This window comes from Cavenderia fasciculata (assembly GCF_000203815.1).
Source record: "Cavenderia fasciculata unplaced genomic scaffold Scf_Dfasci-G-b-126g04.f1-5, whole genome shotgun sequence".
Taxonomy (NCBI): Eukaryota; Evosea; class Eumycetozoa; order Acytosteliales; family Cavenderiaceae; genus Cavenderia; species Cavenderia fasciculata.
In genome coordinates, this window is record NW_004457715.1 from 439,995 (window position 1) to 460,020 (window position 20,026).

The 20,026-nt window shown below is 33.4% G+C and overlaps 8 protein-coding genes across 8 annotated transcripts; 5 read left to right on the forward strand and 3 right to left on the reverse strand.

The window, feature by feature from the left end:
• Nucleotides 1-9: 9 nt before the first annotated feature.
• Nucleotides 10-2,172, forward strand: cotD (spore coat protein SP75; the record flags this gene model as incomplete). Its single annotated transcript, XM_004357616.1, has 2 exons — nucleotides 10-73; nucleotides 179-2,172. 2 exons carry the CDS (start codon nucleotides 10-12, stop codon nucleotides 2,170-2,172), a joined length of 2,058 nt encoding a protein of 685 aa, XP_004357673.1.
• Nucleotides 2,173-2,862: 690 nt separating this feature from the next.
• DFA_02190 (nipped-B protein) lies at nucleotides 2,863-9,101 on the forward strand (the record flags this gene model as incomplete). Its single annotated transcript, XM_004357617.1, has 11 exons — nucleotides 2,863-4,095; nucleotides 4,164-4,516; nucleotides 4,593-4,892; nucleotides 4,963-5,130; nucleotides 5,212-6,376; nucleotides 6,452-7,150; nucleotides 7,223-7,606; nucleotides 7,680-8,041; nucleotides 8,118-8,423; nucleotides 8,553-8,712; nucleotides 8,997-9,101. The coding sequence occupies 11 exons, from the start codon at nucleotides 2,863-2,865 to the stop codon at nucleotides 9,099-9,101; spliced, it is 5,235 nt and encodes a 1,744-aa protein (XP_004357674.1).
• A 238-nt stretch (nucleotides 9,102-9,339) lies between these two features.
• Nucleotides 9,340-11,488, reverse strand: DFA_02191 (pyridine nucleotide-disulfide oxidoreductase; the record flags this gene model as incomplete). The annotated part of the gene is made up of 4 exons (XM_004357618.1): nucleotides 9,340-9,660; nucleotides 9,718-10,198; nucleotides 10,269-11,195; nucleotides 11,427-11,488. 4 exons carry the CDS (start codon nucleotides 11,486-11,488, stop codon nucleotides 9,340-9,342), a joined length of 1,791 nt encoding a protein of 596 aa, XP_004357675.1.
• A 263-nt stretch (nucleotides 11,489-11,751) lies between these two features.
• On the reverse strand, nucleotides 11,752-12,813 carry DFA_02192 (ankyrin repeat-containing protein; the record flags this gene model as incomplete). Its single annotated transcript, XM_004357619.1, has 3 exons — nucleotides 11,752-12,067; nucleotides 12,176-12,572; nucleotides 12,660-12,813. 3 exons carry the CDS (start codon nucleotides 12,811-12,813, stop codon nucleotides 11,752-11,754), a joined length of 867 nt encoding a protein of 288 aa, XP_004357676.1.
• A 508-nt stretch (nucleotides 12,814-13,321) lies between these two features.
• On the forward strand, nucleotides 13,322-14,067 carry DFA_02193 (uncharacterized protein; the record flags this gene model as incomplete). The annotated part of the gene is made up of 3 exons (XM_004357620.1): nucleotides 13,322-13,452; nucleotides 13,546-13,607; nucleotides 13,709-14,067. 3 exons carry the CDS (start codon nucleotides 13,322-13,324, stop codon nucleotides 14,065-14,067), a joined length of 552 nt encoding a protein of 183 aa, XP_004357677.1.
• A 232-nt stretch (nucleotides 14,068-14,299) lies between these two features.
• Nucleotides 14,300-17,052, forward strand: DFA_02194 (uncharacterized protein; the record flags this gene model as incomplete). Its single annotated transcript, XM_004357621.1, has 7 exons — nucleotides 14,300-14,611; nucleotides 14,717-14,831; nucleotides 14,931-15,147; nucleotides 15,237-15,330; nucleotides 15,387-15,660; nucleotides 15,716-15,867; nucleotides 15,934-17,052. 7 exons carry the CDS (start codon nucleotides 14,300-14,302, stop codon nucleotides 17,050-17,052), a joined length of 2,283 nt encoding a protein of 760 aa, XP_004357678.1.
• Nucleotides 17,053-17,109: 57 nt separating this feature from the next.
• ucpC (mitochondrial substrate carrier family protein) lies at nucleotides 17,110-18,618 on the reverse strand (the record flags this gene model as incomplete). Its single annotated transcript, XM_004357622.1, has 7 exons — nucleotides 17,110-17,116; nucleotides 17,260-17,468; nucleotides 17,553-17,803; nucleotides 17,882-18,025; nucleotides 18,118-18,360; nucleotides 18,426-18,504; nucleotides 18,613-18,618. The coding sequence occupies 7 exons, from the start codon at nucleotides 18,616-18,618 to the stop codon at nucleotides 17,110-17,112; spliced, it is 939 nt and encodes a 312-aa protein (XP_004357679.1).
• A 74-nt stretch (nucleotides 18,619-18,692) lies between these two features.
• DFA_02196 (uncharacterized protein) lies at nucleotides 18,693-19,694 on the forward strand (the record flags this gene model as incomplete). The annotated part of the gene is made up of 1 exon (XM_004357623.1): nucleotides 18,693-19,694. One exon carries the CDS (start codon nucleotides 18,693-18,695, stop codon nucleotides 19,692-19,694), a length of 1,002 nt encoding a protein of 333 aa, XP_004357680.1.
• Nucleotides 19,695-20,026: the final 332 nt, after the last annotated feature.

The following is a 20,026-nucleotide window of genomic DNA, read 5'->3' on the forward strand; positions in this document are numbered from 1 at the left end:
TACGGAAAAATGAGACTACTAGTGTCCGTCCTTTTACTTGCAATAATATATATTTCTGCAATAGCAGCTCAAGGTATATAAATATTAATATTTGTTTGCCAATCAACCTAGTTTTTTTTTAACCCTTGTTTTTTTTTTTTTTTTCTTTTCTTTTTTTTTTTTTTTTGGTTCTATATAGACTGTCAAAGTTTTGATGAAAATCAATGTAAAACCAATGCCCCACACTGTCAGTACCTACCTTACCTCTCATGTTGTGGCAAGACTAAATTCTTTTGTGTCAACAGCAACAATGGTGCTTGCAACAATAGAATAAGTTGTGGTAAAGCAGCCGATGGAGAGATCTATGAGTTCTGGAGTGATTGCGTACCTACCAAAGGTATTACCCCATACCAAATGCCAAATGCCACTTGTGAATCCCTTGGTTGTGCAAACAACTGTGAATGGGTACCATCCACTCCATGCTATGGTACTGCCTGTTGTCCAAGAGTACCAAGATGTATTGGTGGATCTTCTGGTTCATCTGGTTCATCAGGTTCATCAGGCTCATCTTCGTCGTCAACCTCTGGATCATCTGGTTCATCGTCATCATCTACCAGCTCTGGTGGTTCATCCACCAATGTCGTTGGTATCTGTGTTGGATATCAATGTCCACAAGGTACCAAGTGTGTCGTTGTAAATGGAAAGCCAGACTGTATCATCATTGATACTAGCACTGGATCATCATCATCATCGACCACTGGTGATCTCTGTCACAATGCCGTTTGTCCACCATACCACTATTGTCAAGTCATCGATGGTATGCCAGTTTGCAAGCCACCCTCGACCTCTGGTGGTAGCACAAGTGGAGCAACCTGCAATGGAGTTAACTGTCCACCAGGTCACCACTGCAAGCTCATCAATCACATGCCAACCTGCATCAAGAAGCAAAGACCAGAATCATGTGACGATGTCCACTGCAAACGTGGAATGTATTGTGCCTTGATCAACGGCCACCCAGAATGTCTCATCGCACCCAAGCCAACTCCACCAGTTGTCCACCGTTGTGAAGATCTAGACAACCAATTTGACTGTACTGGACGTACCCACGGTGCTTGCAGATGGGTCAATATGCGTAGCTGTTGTGGTCGTGTAAAGGGAGCCTGTGTTGCTCATCTTGGAAGAAACTGTACAGAGTCTGCCCTCAACGTCAACAGTTGTGTCAAGAGTGTCTCTGATGGAACCGTCTACTCTATTCGTAATTCATGCAAGCCAAAGACTGGATTTGTACCATACTTCCCACCAAAGACTGGTACTTGCGAGTCACTCAACTGTACCGCCAGAGGATTGGCCTGTGCCTACGTCAAGTCTGACACTTGTGTCTCTGAGCCTTGTTGTCCAATCTATGCCATGTGTATTCAATCCAATACATTGGCTGGAAGTACCATTGCCACCACTGCCTCTACCATTGCTAGCATCCACACCACTACTGCCACTACTACCGCCTCTAGCATTGGTACCACCACTGCTACCACCACTGCTACCACTACTGCTACCACCACTGCTACCACCATTGCAACTGGTCAAGCATCATGTGAATGTGCTGGTATCACTTGTCCAATTGATAAGACATGTGTCAAGAGTATGATTGGTATCCCAGCCACCTGTATCCCCAAGTGTGCCTTGATTGAATGTCCAAGTGACACTACCTGTCAAGTGATCAATGGTCTACCAAACTGTATCTCCAATCAGGCAAGCACCACCTTTACCACTACCGCTACCACTGCTAGCACCATTGCCAGTACCATCGCATCCACCACTGGAACCACCACTGGTACATCTACTACTGCAGGTACTACCGATGGAACACCAACTACTACTACTGGTGCAACCACCACCACTGGAACTACTACCACTGGTACCACCACCGATACTCCAACTACCACCACCACCACCGGTACCACTACCGATGCTGCAACCACCACAACTACCACCGGTACCACCACCGATGCTCCAACCACCACAACTACCACCGGAACCACCACCGATGCTCCAACCACCACAACTACCACCGGTACCACCACCGATGCTCCAACTACCACCACCACTGGCACTACCACAACCGGTACTACAACCACTGGAACTACAACTGGAACCACCACAGATGCCACTACAACCACCACCACTGGACCATAGACAATCACCAACATTTAAATTAAATCCAACTTTATATAAAGATGATGGAGATCGAGTACCACCAATAACAACAATAACAACAATAATAATAATCATTTTTTTCCAACCTTTTATAAATATAATAAAAAATATAGACACCATTAAATTAATCAATCAACTACTACTACATACAATCAACAACAACAACAACAACAACAAGCACTACAAAAAAAAATATAATGCTATAAATCCAAAAGATAACAAACTTTTCTAAAATTACCACAAATAATTTCCTTTCTTTCTACATTGAAAACAAAATAAATAAACATAAAAAAATTCTATAAATTTATTTTATTATCTCTTGACTGTTTACACTATTTAGAAAGTAACCATGGTTACCAATTGGGTTAAAGATATCTATCTTCATATGATTTAGACCCAATTCTAGAATATTAAAGGTCATCGTTTACTAGTAGAAAAGAGGCACTCTCCATCAAGATCTTTGATCAACCAAATTAAGTCTTTTTTAGATTATCCAACGAGGTTGCCCCTCTGCAATAAAAATTTGAATTTCCCTCCCTTTTTTAATCGAAATTTGTCAAACACCAAAACAAAATATTTTTAATTAAGCTTGCAAGCTACATGATTGAAATAGATAGATAGATAGGTAGATAGATAGATAATTTCTATTTATCACTATTACTACTAATAATGTATCCACTACTACACAATAATAATAATAATAATCAAAATATTAATAACAATAACATTGTAAATAATACATTGCTACAACAACAACAACAACATTATATAACGACTTGTAGTAATCTTGGTAGTATAGGAGATCCAATTCATGAAATACCTCTTCCTATCTACAGAAATGATAGATCTATTGATCTCATTCAGGCTGATTATGCCATCAAACAAAATGTACTCTCAAATGCTGTTAATACTCTAACATCTGCCAACAACAACAACAACAACATTAATAATAGTAATGCAATATTGTCAAATATCAATATGATGATCGATCAAACCAATATATCCTACTTGAAGTTTAAACCATCATCATCATCATCATCTAAATCATCTGACAACAATGAAAATACTCCACCACCTTCTTCTTCTTCTTCTTCATTGATGACAACCATTTATAATCACCTACCAGCCACAACCTATACAACTACTACTACTACTCAATCCCAAACATTATCAACCAACAACAATGATATTAAAGTTTTACCATCTACATCATCTGCTTTTGTATCAAGTGACAATGAATTTATTGATAAACACTTTCCCAACAACAACAACAACAACAACAATAATAATAATACTAATAATAAAAAGGTGGTCTCAACAAAAAAGAAAAGAACAACAACAACAAAGCCTACTCTATCATTGATTGAACAACAAGAATCATTGATCAATACAACACTAAATGACAACATCTCTAAAAGAAAACAAAAAACTATCAATCATAATGTTTCCAATGCCAACTTGAACCAAACACAACAAAATACCATCGATGATCATCATCAACAACAACCAATTATTCAAGTGAGCAAAAAGATTACAATCCAAGAGAAATTAGTAACACAAATACGATATCTTTTAGAGAATATTGAAAGAGATAAAGATCATGAAACCTTCAACTCTACCTATATAGATAATCTTCGAATGGATCTATCAATCGTAGAAAAGAATGATGAAATGTCATTGGGTGACATTGAATTGGAGCATTATGCATCTCTTTTTCAGCACCTTTACCGTCTTGTCAAGGCTGCCAAACAAGTCCACTCTCTTTCTTTCAAAGAGACAATGCAACAACAAGATATTTTGGAGTTCAACAAACTAGAGTTGGCGTTTGCAAGCTCATCATTAATCACTCAATTACTGTCACTACCTGTTATCGGTAATTTACTTTGTGAATTGATAGAAGATGTAAGTTATAATATCATTCTGTTGTTTTTTAAAAATAATAATAATAGATTTATTAACATTTATTTTAGGATTTGGTTGATTTTGTTACAACTTGCAAATCACTAATCAATGAAAATATCTTTGGACACTTGGACCCTTCTTTTAAATTGAGACATCCCACTTCTACTTCCTCCTCCTCTTCCACTGCTTCAACAAAGAATGGTGAAGGAAAAAAAGAAACAGACAAAGAAGAAAGTGGTGATGATGATGAAGAAGATAGCGATGATGACGATGATGATTATGATACCGATGGTGATAGTGACGAAAAAGACGACAACAAAGATGAATCTCAAACAGAAAAGAAAAAGAGAAATACAAACATCAAGAAACAAAAGACTTCAAAGACAAAATCATCACCTGTTTCTTCTAAACATTCTAAAAAGTATATTTATCACTTGTTACTCTCTTCCATTAATTAAACTAACCTATATATTTTTATATTTATTTATTTATCACAGAAAAGGAAATAATTACTATTTATCAATTTGCAATAGAGTAACAGAATACTATTCAAGATTAACAATATTTTTAGAAAGATACACACCACCAAACGAGTCTTTTGCCAACATTATGATGGACTATACCATTCCATCTTTATTTATAAGTGGACCTATCCACCTCGTTCAACTATACTCTATCAATCTCTTACGTGTTGTCTTTCAAAAATTCCCATCTCACCGCAACCAAATATTTGATCAATTACTATCAAGTTTACCAAAAACTCTTTCATTCAAAAAGCTCAATATTCGTACCTTTAAGTAAGTCAATCATGATCATTATTGCCATAAACCTATAAACTAATATAATATTATTTTTAAACAAAAACAGGTTAGAAAATGATAAATCAATTCAAAATATTAGTGCACTATTTTTACAATTGATTCAAAGTTCAGCCCAACTCCCCTCGGCCAAACAAGAGACTATCACCTTGAAATCCTCTTCTTTACAATCTTACCAAAATTTTATATCTATGATTATTTTATATTTTATTCAAAAGTATTTATTTATTATTAATTTGTAGTTTCAAAACTAAGAATAACCTTCTCACACTTCAACTACTTATTTTTTTAATTTTAGGTGTTCAATCAAAAATCCATCAGATGAATTTGATTATAGAACTATATTGGATAACTTTTTACAAGATATGTTGTTATTAATGAATCACCCTGATTGGCCAGCCGCCAACATGGTATTACACTTTTTGTCTGGATCATTGTGCGAGGTATTGTCAGAACAATCAAAGGTCAATTTAGGAGATCAAGTATCAACTCTTAAAGCCTTGTCAATTGATATATTGGGTACGATTATTGCCAAAATCAAACAGGAAATGTTGACCATTCAAGATGATATACAATCCCTACCATTATTATTATTGGAATTCCAACAACCTGCTGCCACCACCACCACCACCACCACCACAACAACAACATTGACAAACCAACATGTAATTTGTCAATGCAAACAGTATCAACCAATTGGATCATTTATGGTAAAATGTAATCAATGCAAGAAAACCTATCATGATCTATGTGCTCCAGATTATTCACTAAATGATAGTACTCACCACCAACAAACTTGGATTTGTGTTCACTGTAAAATCTATGACCAAATATCTGATTTCATACCATCAGCAACAACAACAACCATTTCATCAGACACACCACCCGACCAAAAACCAAACAAGACAACCAAAAAAAAATCCTCCAAAAGTAAAAAAGAAGATCCTATCAAAGAAGACAGCTACAACAGCGCAATTGATTTGCCAAAAGAGGATGGTGACCTACAACAACAACAACAACAACAACAACAAAACAAATATATTCAAGTTGGAAATGATCATGATGTAGTATCACAATTGATCATCAACTATTACCTTGAAAAAGAACAGCGAGAGCCATCAATGACCACCTCTAAGCAATTTACTATTGCCTATTGGTTTGATTCGATGAAATCTGCATTGTCACAAAAAGAGAAGCAATATTTGTTGTCCCAATGGGATAATCAACAACAACAACAACAACAACAACAACAAGGTGGACGAAGATATGTAATGAATCAAGAGTTGACATTTAAATTGTACAGAATCCTTTCAACTAGTATCAAATCATCAATCTTTCAAGTCTCTAATCAAATTCTCGACAAACTTTTAAAGGTACTAGACGATACCTCAAAAGCTGCAAGAGCCAAAACAATGAAATCTTTTTCTCTCATTGTTGAAGTCGATCCATCTGTCCTTGTAGATGTATGTTTAAGATCATCATACTTTAAAAAAAAAAAAACTAAAAATATTTATTTATTTATTTTTATTTCCCAATAGGAATATGTAGATACAATCAAAAAAAGGTTTTCTGATGATGCAATCTCGGTAAGAGAGCACACTGTAGATTTGATAGGAAAATATATATTGGTTAAACCAGAATCTACATGGAAGTATATGGATGCTATATGCCAAAGAATATCAGACAAGGGAATCAGTGTACGAAAAAGAGTAATCAGAACACTCCATGACATATGTATCAGCCAATCTGACCATCCAATGATTCCACATCTATGCAAGATAATGGTTACAAGAATATCAGACGATGACAGCATTAAAGATGTAGTTGTCCAAACCTTTAAGGATCTATGGTTCAATGACAATGATAGCAACGCTACCGCTGCCAATGGGTACAAACAAAAAATTATCAACAAAACCAAACAAATAGTTGAAGTTGTAAAGATGTTAAATCAAGATGATTGGTTTGTAGATTTAATCAAACAACTTTTGGATGAAAACCAAGCTAAAAAAGGCAAAAAAAAACAATCAAAGAAAACAGCGCAACAAGTAATGAGCACATGTCAAGATATCTGCTCAAATGTTATCGAAATCTTAATTTCCTTTGATGAAAAGAAACGATCCAAAGAACTTCCAGAGTTCTTGGCCTTGTTTAAATGCCTCAGAATATTTTGCAAAGTCAACCCATCTTTTTTAACACCATTTGCCAAACTATTACATCCCTATATTAAACTAACAAAGGTATGAAAATCTTAAGGATAATATATAGATCCCATTAGTTGTACTAATTAGTTTATTTATTTTTTCTTTTAGGCAATTAATAACGAAGAATTAAAAGTATATATAAATGTAACATATATATTACAAAAAACCATACCAAAATTGGAAAATGTTGAAAAAGAATTTATTGAAACACTAGAAAAGGACTTGATTACTTTAATTAGTAACCAAGGATCACAACTAGTTTTATCCTCGATCAAATGTCTTTGCTCTATATCCCAAAACACTAGCTACAACTACAAGGTTGTCGAGAATCTTTTCTGCAAAAGCCTACAATCACTTCAAGACTGTGAACGTAAAACCAAAGGTGAACTATTAAGATCACTTTACATTACTGGTCTCTTGGTTAGATACTTTGACTTTGAAAAAAGAAAATATTTTAGCATTCTTCTTCCAGAGTCTTTAAATTTTGATGATGTATGTTATATCAACCAATCAAATATCTTTTAAAACATTTGTTATTTATATTAATATTTAATTATTTTATTAGGGAGTAATCGAGGTGATCATACCAATAGTTTCTAGAATCTACAAGTTAACCAAAGATAAAGATATCATTTCAAAGTCATTGGAAGCAATTGGCAACATTATTCTATCGGAACCATCGATTCTTATGTTTGAAACCATAAAAGAAATTCTATCAATATCATTATCCTCTCCAGAGGTTAAAATTAATGACACTGTTCTATCAGTCTACATCAAGCTATTGAAACATGAAGGAAAGAACAAGGATCAATTAGTTCATGAAACACCAGCCAAACAAGAGGATCAAATGTCAGACAATGATAGCCAAGAAGGAGAAGGAAAAGATAGAAAACCAATTATTTCTATGAATGTGGATATCGATGGAGAGTATGTAAAACGCGATAAATTGAACCCCTAGGATCATAAAAATTAATTAATTAATATTAATATCATGTTTCTTTAGGTCACTTGTAGCATCAATTCAAAAATTCTTTATACCAATTTGCAAACTATTAACAAACAGTGATCCAATGGTCAGATTAAAATCACTCACTGCAATAGAATTGATCGTTCACCAAGGAATCATCAATCCATTAGAGGCAGTACCTGAAATTATCACGCTAATCACTGATAGCAACTCTGAAATTTCAACATTGGCCTATCTAACCTTGAAGAAAATAGATGAAAAGTTTTCATCTACTCTCTTTAAAAGAATCATTGAAAGTTTACAAATTTGTTTTAAATTCCATAGTAGTTTGGGAACAAGTAAGTAATTACAAAAAAAAAAAAAAAGAAATATTAATATCTATATTTCTTTACTAAGACTAGTTTTTTGATTTAAAGAATCACCATATAATTTAGTTACAAAAGGGTTATCCAAGTTTTATTTATTGTTTAGAAGCATAAAACAATCTAGAACAATATTTATTCATCAGATCATGTCACAATTTGATGGGTGCAAGTCATTCAAGTACAAAGATTTGGAATTCTACCGATTTGTTGCAGAATTGTTAGCATCCCTTCCCTATGGAAACATGGATGAACTTTTCGAAATCATTGTATCTATTGACAAGATTTCATCGCTATCAGGAGCCTCACTACTAGAAGAAATCCAATCAATATTTTCTAAAAGAACAAACGAACCCAAAACTACTGTAACCGAACTACACATGCAAAATCTAGTTGCCTCCTCTCTTGTCATTACACTACTGGTACAATTGAAACAGTTCCTCATTAAAACCTATGGAATTACCAAAGAAAAGGCAACAAGTTATCTTCAAAATGATAAGAAAAATGCAGACAAGCTCCAAATATCCCTACCTGAATCTATTGTATTTACAAGAAACAATTATCCCTTTTCCCAGCAGTTCCCGTCATTGGAAGATACGAAAAAGGAGCAAACCCAAACTCAAATTTTCCTAGACTACAAAACTCTTATGGACAATGACAATGTTGATTACTCTGCAACGATTGAAACACCCAAACCTAAAAAAGAAAGAGTAGTTTCATCAAAAGAAAAATCAACTACAACAACAAAGAAAAGAAAAAGTTCCAATAAAAAATAATAATATTTATTTTAATAATATTTAGAGTTTTTTTGAGGTTAATGGAAAAAATACTTTTATTTGCGCTTATGTTTTGTTGAAAAATTATCTGTTTGTTTAAAGGTTGAGTAGGGAAATAGTTTAGGCTCTGCTTGTATCACGACCAAATAAACTAGTCTTTACCCAATCATTGGCAACCATTGTTCTATTTCTGATGGAAAGAAGTTTGCTAAGGTAAGCCGATCTCCACAAAAGGAAGGCGGCAAAGCCCTCACCAGTGGTGCCATTATAATCAAAGACCGATGTGGCGTCACCAACAAAACAAAGAGTGCCCATGTGACGGTACTTGAATAGTGGTTGCTTTTTGATTAAACCAGATAATTCGTCCTTTGACATTTGTTTCTTTTCCACTTGGTTTAATTCATTTGCCATATCGTTGAATAAACGTCCCAAATATCGACCCTAATTATTATTATTAGTCATGATAATCATAATCTTTGGCTTGTCTTAATAACTTACAGATTGAGATGCAACTTGGGCAGTTGGAGCCATTGGAGTTGGGGTAACAGAGCAATCGCCAATAGCCCAAATACCATCGGCACCCTTTACACGGAAATATTCATCGACTACAAGACCACGACGAGAGTTTTGCTCCTTTGGTCCAATTGAAGCAATAAGATCATTTGTAATCTTTCTTGGACAATTTCCAGCGGCCCAAACCAACATGCCATAGGGAATTTCTCTTGCTTCCTTGTCCGATCCCTTGACAACAATACTCTTTTCTCTGACATTAGTTACCGCGGTTTGAGTCCAAATCTTGGTCGTTGGTGATGATTGTAACTTCTTTTCAACATGATCTATAAGCTTTTTGTCAAAAACAGTCAAGATGTGTGGAAGTGCCTCTACCAATGTAATTCTAACACGATCGGTGAGGTGCTTTGGGAATGATTTTGAAAGATCTTCTCTTAGGAAATCATTTAATTCACCTGTAAATTCAACACTAGTGAAAAGAAGAAGAAGAGATTAATTAATTGTCTGAAAAATGTATTATTGTTTTGTTTTGAACTTACCCAGATGGACCTCCACCAACAACAACAAAGTGAAGTAATCTATCAATTTCTTTTTCAGGTTGACCAGGGTATCCAGCCGTTTCAAGACAATCAATAATACGATCACGAATAAGACGAGTGTCATTGATATCCTTGAGGAAAAAACCAAATTCATTCACACCTGGAATGCCAAAAGTGGCACTAGCTGCACCAACTCCCATAACCAATTGGTCATATGGCAATTGGAACTCATTGACCTCGCCCTTGACAGAACTGTTATCAAAGCATTTGATTGTTTTGTTGACTGGATCTACAGAAAGACACTCGGCTTCAATAAAGGTAACCTCTTCTGCATCGGAACGCTTGCAATAATTTCTGATTGGTTCAATGATTGAACGACTGTCTACGGTTCCGGTAGTGGTACCTGGGAGTAGTGGTGTAAAGATGAAATAGTTACGTGGAGAAATAACGGTTACGTTATACTTGTCGGTATGTAGCTTTCTGAGCATACACAAACTGGCCCATCCAGAACCCAAGATAACGAGACGTGGACGTTCCTTTCTCTCTTGATCCGTCAATTTGGTTCTGTACTTGTCCGTTAAGATATCCAAATCATCGTTGATTAAAAGGTCTAATAAATAAAGACCTGTGATACCTCCAATACCTATTCCTCCCCATTTCAATAATCTATTGGTTTTTTTTGATGATGATGATGATGATTGTTCATTATTATTATTATTATTATTATTATTATTATTATTATTATTATTATCTGTTGAAAAGTTTCTAATATTTGGAAGACTGCTGTACTTGTTTGATGTTGTCGTTGTTGAGAAAAGAGTAGATGATTGAGATGATAATAGAGTTGATCTAAAAACATTAGTCGATGTCGACTTTAAAACCGATGTTTTAATGTTATTTAATAAATGAATTCGGTTCATTTGTTGTCTATATACATATAAATATAAATTGTTAGTATGAGCCCCAACAACAGTTTGATGATGATCACTGTTGGTGGGTACGCAACGAGAAAAAAAAAAAAAAAATGGGAAAAAAAAATTCTTCTTTATTTTTCCTTTGATAATCAGATTCTATCACAACACGAACAACTATATATGGATGGTTGTGCAATGTAACCAATACAAGTTGCATGTTGATCTATCTTGGTAACAATATTACAATCGAGAACTCTCGTCTACGTCTATCTGTGTTGAGTTATATTGTTGTACTTTCAACCCCATTTTGTTGTGGCAGTAGTAGTAGTAGTAGTAGGATGAACATCTAATGAATGTGATGATTATTTGTTTCAAAAAGATAAAAGGTACACTACTTTACAAAAGGGTCTTGTCTTGACCACAATTCAATTTGATTTTTTATTAAAAAAAATCTATAAAAATTTGAGAGGAAATTTCAAAAAGAATGCCCGACGCGACTATCATATGAGCCCTGATTTGGGCTTAATATAATATATTCATTTTTGATGTATTTATTATTATTATTATTACTATAATTCATTATTTGATCTAATATCATCTCTGATATTATATGCTTGTGCGATGATTTGATCCATATCTATACCTGGTAGATGTTGAAGAAATGCCAATATTTCAGAGTGCTCCAACTCTAACAACTCTTCTGAAAAATTAATGAGAATAGCCAAACAAACATAGACATGAAGATCTAATCCTAGTTGTGCAGATAGATAACTATCCCACAATCTCAATACACAATCTAATGGTAACTCTACCGATAGTAAATATCTAATCCAACTCATCGCCCAGTCATTACTATTGATTTCTTCTTCTTCAAAATGACTAAATCTATATAGAGAGAGAGAGAGAGAGAGGGATGAATGATAATGACAGACAGATAGATTAGATATTGTTGTGTTATATGTATCAAAGACTATGTCTCTCTATAGTACATACAATTCAGGAATGACAGATCTAAAATACATCATAAATCTTGATAACCTAGAGGTTAGACTATCTTGAGCAAGATTCTCTTCAATCTTTTTCATCATTGCACAATAGCAATGAAAGATATCACTTTCAGATTGTAGAGTGCACATGAATGGACCAAGTATGGCCAACATTCCAAAGTTGTATTCAATGTCATTGTTGTAGTTGATGTATGAGATGATAATATTTTCAATCTTGTTTCTAATGTCGACACCTTGAAAATCAATCTTTAGCTTTGTTGATTCTTTACTATGTATTTGATAACGTTTTAAATGGTTTCTAATCTTTTTGGTAATCTCTGCATCATTTTTATCAATCTCTTTATAATCAATCTCTTGTTGCTTTTTAACTCTTTCTTCTTCAGCTATAGAGAGAGGAGAGGATATGATTAGATGAATGTTTAATGTTTACAGACAGTGATTTATAACCAAAACTTATAATAATACCGTACACTTGTCATTCTTTGATACACCGACAAGATACTTCCAAACCTCAGATCTTACACGCTCTGGTATTCCGTGTCGAGAGACTGCTACCAATTTGTCCATATCAATTGACACTTCACTTCCCAATATCTCTAAAAACTCTTCCTCTGTGCATGCCATCTTCTTGATTATTATTCTTATTCTTATTATTATATTGTTTGTCAAAGTTTAATGCAAAATATTATTCGAGTACATGCGCTTAAAAAAAAAAAAAAAAAAGACCATTAAAAGAATTCATTTAAAATATAATTGGCTTTGATGATTGATATTAATATAGTAGGAGTTTATCAACGATCGATCAGATCCTATTTTGAGAGGATATTAATTATTAATTGATTGATCTTAATTATATAATTTAATAGCCAATAACATTTGTTGAACGGGTTTCTCAACGACCTTGGAAATGGTCAATTGAAATTTGGGATTAGATGGACGAAAAACTTGATATTTTATCGGGTACCGTACTCTCTGATAGACCTGGGTGTTTCCGAGCTCTTGTTTTTGGGATTTTTTGAAAAAACGTAGAGGACGTTTGCGTTGGAGGAGCTGATGATTTAAGTCTGCCGTGGTTTCTCATTGTCATTATTCACATCATCATCATCATCCAACAAATAATATTATACAAATAATGAGATTCATTATTCTTTCAATTTTGCTCGCCTTTTTGCTTGCAGCCACCGTTCAAGCAACCATCAAACAATCAAACACCTGCAAATGTGTTTTCCATGACGGTACCACTAGAGAAATCTTAGCCTACAGGTTAGTAGTCATTGTCGTTGATTTGACATATCTATCTCTGTTGGAACCCTTTTTACTAACGTTTTTTTTTTGATATTTTTATCATGATTATAGTCAAGAAAACTGTGAGGAAAGATGTCAACTCGTCGCCTCTGTTTCATCCCCAACCTGTGATGGTATGTTTATATTTATAACAACAATTCCTTCCATTCCCTTTATTATATCTAACTCAATCCTTCTTTTTACTTTACTTTACTTAACTTACTATTATATTTAGTTGCTACCTGTGTTTGCGTTTGTCCAAAGGCCAAGAGAAAATGTAACTCTTCAGGTCCACCATCTTCCTCTGGTGGTAGCACTCATGGTGGTGCTGGTGCTGGTGGTGCTGGTGGTGCTGGTGGTGCCGGTGCTGGTGGTGCTTCCTCTTCATCTGCTAGTGCATGTGGTTCTGGTTCTGGTTCCAGTGGATGCACTGGTACTGGTTCTGGTTCTGGATCTGGTTCTGGATCTGGTTCAGGATCTGGTTCTGGTTCTGGTTCAGGTATGGCTGTCTTTGACCAAGAAAAGGTTGGTGCTACCTGCAAGGGTAACAAGTGTCCATGTGCTTCTGAAAGCGTTGCTGCCATTTACAACTAAACAACAACAACTATCGATTATCGTTCCGTATGATGATCATGATGTATTATTGTACACACATAATTGTCACTTTTTAAATAAAATACAACAACTTTATTATTGTAATATATATTATTGGTATTTCTTTGATTTCATCAGAATGAATTTAATTAAAAAAGATTATTAAAATTTTTTGGTTGTTCAAACCATTATTATTATTCAAGAGAGATAAGAGAGAAAGAAACAAAAAGGGATGGAGAATTTATCATCTAGTTCAGGATCGATTAGTTCTAGTCCCTCATTAAGTAATACTACTGCTTCATTGGATCAAGACAAGATTCAAAAGATCATTGTCAACTATCAAAAGTTAAAGAATCAGAATGCTCTACTTAAAAAGGCTATCATTCAAGAACAACAAAAGAATTCAGACCTGGACAAGGATATAAAGTCAAAGGAACAAGCACTTGTTACTTCTATGCAAGAACATGATATATTAGAATTTAATAATCAGAGACTAACAAAGAGAATACAAACTATTCAAGATGAAATGAATAGTCCATCGGCTGTATGTTAAAACATATAATAATAATAAATAATAATAATAATAATAATAATAACAACAACAACAACAATCGTTGCCTATTAAACTTATTTTATACACTTTTTCTAGAAAAAGGATAGTGGAGGATCATGGTTCTTTAACAATTCCAAGATTGAGTTACAAAAGAAAGAAGATGAAATCAATTTATTAAGAATAGAACTTCAAGAAAGAATAGATGACAATGGTATTTAAATCTATGATATCATCGTACAAAGAAACGATCGATTTGTGTGTGTGTTAACTCTACATCTCTCTCTCTCTCTATCTCTCTCTCCTTTTTAAGCAAACCTTCACACAGTGACCAATGACAAAGAGGCAGCATTTAAACAAATGGAAGCAAGTCTAAGATTGGAGTTGTCAGAAAAGGATAAATCATTAACTGAAAAGGACAATAAGATTAATCATCTTGGAGAACTTCAAAAGCAAAATGAACAAAATTTAATTGACCAAACTCAGTCACTCAGGAGTAACATTGGAAACCTTCAATCTGATTTAAAAAGGTTTGTAATATCATATGTACAAAGTAATCTATAACATAATATTAATATAAATACTTGCTTGTTTGTTTTGTTTGTTTGTTCACCTATAGAACATTATCAAGCATTAAATTGAGAGATGATGTAATGGAACAACTGAATGAACTTTTAGCTCATGCCATTGATAATAGTCCTTCAATAACAATCGTATGTTGGGGGTACAATTGAATATTGGAACAAACTAACCTTTTTTTTTTCTTTAGAACTATCCATTAGAAAATATTACACCATCAAACGAAAGAATCAGCATAGAATCTATCATCTTTGATAAAGATTTTTCACTAGATCCAGATTCCAAAACTATAGAACAACTTTCTAATCAGAATACATGGAAGCCATCAATCAGACAAACCATCCAACTTATACAGTCCATTTTCTCCAATAACCTCCAACAGATTTCTTCCATTATATCATCTCATACCGATTCTGTGAGAAAACTAGAACAAAGCCAACATCAAGATAAACAATCTTTAAATGGTAAGATGATTAAACAACCAAAGAATAATTTCTTACTAACTTTTTATGTCCAAAGAAAAAATGAATCAATTATCACTTTTAAATGAGGAAAATCAATTTACGTTGAATAGTCTCAAAGAAGAAATAACTCACAAGGATCAAACCAATCTCACTCTTACAAGAAACCTAAGTGATCAAAAAGATATTCTTGAACAATTGGTAGGACAAGTAAAAGAAGAGAAAAAGTATATCATGCAAGATTATTAACAAAACACCAATTCTTTTATATAACAGTCCGATTCGAACAAGGAATATGAAAATCAAGTTGTTAAACATCAAGAGAATTTCAAAGCAATGAAAGAGAAATTGGAAAAGGAATTAGAGGATTCACGTAACAATAGCAAGAATGAGATTAAACAATTGGCAGATCAACATCAAGGTCTATTAAAACATCAAAAACAGTTGTTAAATAACAAGATCGATGAACAAAAGAATATCATTTCCCAACATGAAAAGAAAATATCTCTCTTGGAACAACAGCAACAACAAATAATTAATCAACAAAAGTTACAAGAATCAACTCTTGTTAATTTGGATGATTTCTCTCTTCCTACCTCTTCTGTGCCATTAAATAATATTAGTGAAAATGAATCACAAACAACATCAAATAATTTGATAGATTTACTATTTTTAGATACAATCAACGATAATAATAATAATAATAATAATAATAATAATAATAATAATAATAATAATAATAATAATAATGAGAATAATGATAATAATAGTAATATGGAAACAGTAGATACTCCACAACAAGACAAAACAGAATTATCACCAAAATTACAAGAAACGAGTCAAGAAGATGGAGTGGTTCAAAACAACACAGGTAGTTCAATTATACCCTCTGGTAGATTTAAACTTACAGTATTGGACGAAACAGGAGAGCTATCAGATACTCTCAATTTAACTTTTGAAGACAAGGAAAGAGAAAAGGAGATGAGAAATTACTATGAATCAAAGATTACACAGCTTTTGAACAAAATATCAAACATTGATGCCAAGGCGATGAGGTATTATGATCAGTTTAATCAACTAGCCAAAAAAGGACAAAACGACGAAGCAATGCAAAAAGAAATTGAAAAGTATCGTCAGGAAGCGCGCAACACCAAGGAGGAATTGGAAATCACTCGAACAAACTATGATCAACAAATGAAACTCCTCACAGAACAATACATCTCACTCAACGAATCAATTTCTGCCCTTGACACTGACCTAATTAAAATCAAACAACACAAGGTGGTATGTGCAAAATGCAAAGCTTGGAATCCTCTCGATCATATCTTTTCACCTGATAACCACAACTTAATTTGTCTCAAAGGCAATCATCCAATTCAAACCATTGTTCCTTAATAAATTGATAGAAATGTTCCTTGATTTTATTATTTATTTATTTATTATTTATTAAAATTAATTCCTTTTTTCCAAAGAGTTGATAATTGTTCAACAAATAAAAATGTTAGGATGGTGTGGGGACCAAGTCTTAGGAAATAGGGAGTGAATCCTTTATAAAAGGCAGCAACACCTTCAGATTGGAACGTTTTTATGAAACAATCCAACGATCCCTTATATCTGGGTGCATCTACAGAGGATGATCCACTAGTGGTAGTCTTTGTGTTCATAATCCTAGTCTTTACTACATCCAATGGACTTGTAACGAGTGATGCAACAAATGCAGCTATGGTACTTGCTATCAAGTGTGTTTGAATGTTATCTACAAAATATCCACTTTCCAACATCATTTGTTTTGCTTGGTCATATGATGAAATCTATAGATATTTGAAGGGAGGGAAAAAGGCCTTTTTTTTAGTTATTATTCCTTTTTTAAATTTATATATAAAATTCCAACATACTTGACCAGCAGTCATAAACATAGATCTTAAAATGTTTGGTGAGCAACCACGCCATAAAGAAAAGAAACCTTCTTCTTTTGTTATTCTAGATATTCCATTGAATGCACTTTTATAATTTCTTCTTTGATCAGGAGGTAACTTGCCATCTGCCTGCATACGAACCATAATAACATCTGCTGGTGTTCCAACAATCGCTCCACCCGCACCGGCCAACATTCCAACCATAACCTTTTTATGAAATGGAATTGACTCTATAGAAATGATGATTAGTAAATCGATAAGAGGTGATTCTATTTTACGATACTTGTTTGATCATTATTTTTACATACTATTCTTTTCAGACGAGAGTAATAGATTTTTAAAAACATCATATAATCCAAATCTTGTTGTTGTATAAGTAGCTTGTCTTAGGAGTGATGCTGATAGACTATAGGTATATGATAGATTAGGTATGGTAAGCAATGCATATTTGTCTAATATTATTCCAAATATCCAACGTTGGACCATGATGATGATGATGATTGTGATGATGATGATGATTACCCTTTGTATAAAGTAAAAATGCCTTCAGTTTCATGAATATGTTTAAGCATACTAAAAGAACCCTTTGGTGTTTGATTCAATAGTTGTTGAGAGGATGCAGTCATTGGATTGCTAGAAAGTTCACCTTGTAATTGCATTCTAACCTTTAATGAATCGATTGGGTGAGTGACAGCAGCAGCCATCATACCTGCCAAACCACCTGTAATAAACTGTTTAATTTGTGATTCATAATCTGTTTGTTTTGGTTGTTGCTGTTGGTTCGTCTCTATAACAGATAGATAGATAGACAGATTAGTACTGATATTAGAGGGGGAAAAAAATGATAGCTACTTAAGTTTACATTATTAATATTATTATTATTGGGTGTGTCGATCGATTGGTTGTTATTATTATTATTATTAGTTCCCATCTAGATTTATTAATAAATGTTTGAAGATCAAAACTAATTAATTTGTTGTATTTTTTATCAACCGTCTTTCTTTTTTTTTTTTTATATTTTTGAATAGTCCTAAAACACTGTCATTTTGGACAACGACAAGAAAGGAAGAGATATATATACAAGAGAGAGATTATACATTTTATCTTTGTCTTTTTAATATGGTACATTTTGTTGGTAGAACTAGAAATGAATCCAACTTTGATAATAGTACAACCAACAACAACAACAACAACAACCAAGACGACATCAATAGTAATAACACAATAAAAAGCGACTATAAACAACAACAACAACAACAACAACAACAACAACAACAACAACAAAAACATATTAAAGAGATTTCTTTAGAGATTCATCAACCAATTCTTAAAGCGCCATCTCTTGATAACAACAACATGTATAACAACTCTAATAATAATAATAGTAGTACTAGAAGATATACTAGTATATTTAATCAAAACTCTTCGTCTGCAACAGAGTCTGATGATACAACAATTCATCTTTTGAGAGAAGAGTTACAAGAAGAAACAGAAATAGACACTAAAAATGATGATGATGAGGAACAAAATAGTATATTGGTTAGTAGGACAAACAACCACAACAGTGGTACAGAATTTACTATACCAGAATCCTCAATTTCATCCACCTCAACTCCATCCAATAATAATAATAATAATAATAGTAATAATATATATGTAACATTAGCGTTTCTCACTTGTATGATCATTATCTTTACGTTGATATTTTATTTCTCTAAAAACCTTATATCATTTTTGGAGATGGTTAAAGACTTGGGATTTATTGGTAATTTAATATTTGTATCATCTTTTATTCCGACTGGAATACCACTTGCCCTATTCAGTATATATATTCCTTTGACACTCTCTAGCGGTTTTGTCTATGGATTTGTCAAAGGTTTATTGGTCACTACGATTGGAAGTGCATTATCGGCATCATTTGGTTTTTGGATAACACGAAAGGTTGGAATGAAATGGCTAGAATCTAAGATTGAGTCAAGTCCAAAACTTTCATCTCTAAGATCAATGGTTGAACATCACCCAGCCAAAATTATAATATTTATTCGTTTGATTCCTGTACTTCCGTATGGAATTCAAAATGGTTTATGTGCGGTAGGTATCATGGAAATATTTATATTCTAAACCTTATATTAATTCAATTAATCAATCTAGATGGCACGAATTTCATATTCAACCTATATTTACTCATCATTGATTGGTTTGTTACCAGAGAATTGTTTAATAGTTTATGTTGGTACAACAATCAAAACTCTTTCCGACATTACAAATGGGAGCAAAAACCCTTTTACCTATTATCAACGATCATTGTTGGTTGTTGCCATTATTTTTGGCATTATATTATCTATAATTGGAAAGAAAGTTCTAAGCAGTAAATCACTTCTAAAGCCTCCATCAATTACCCTTTCAAGTGAATCATTGGTGACGACCATTGGTATTGATAGCCAAGAATCAGA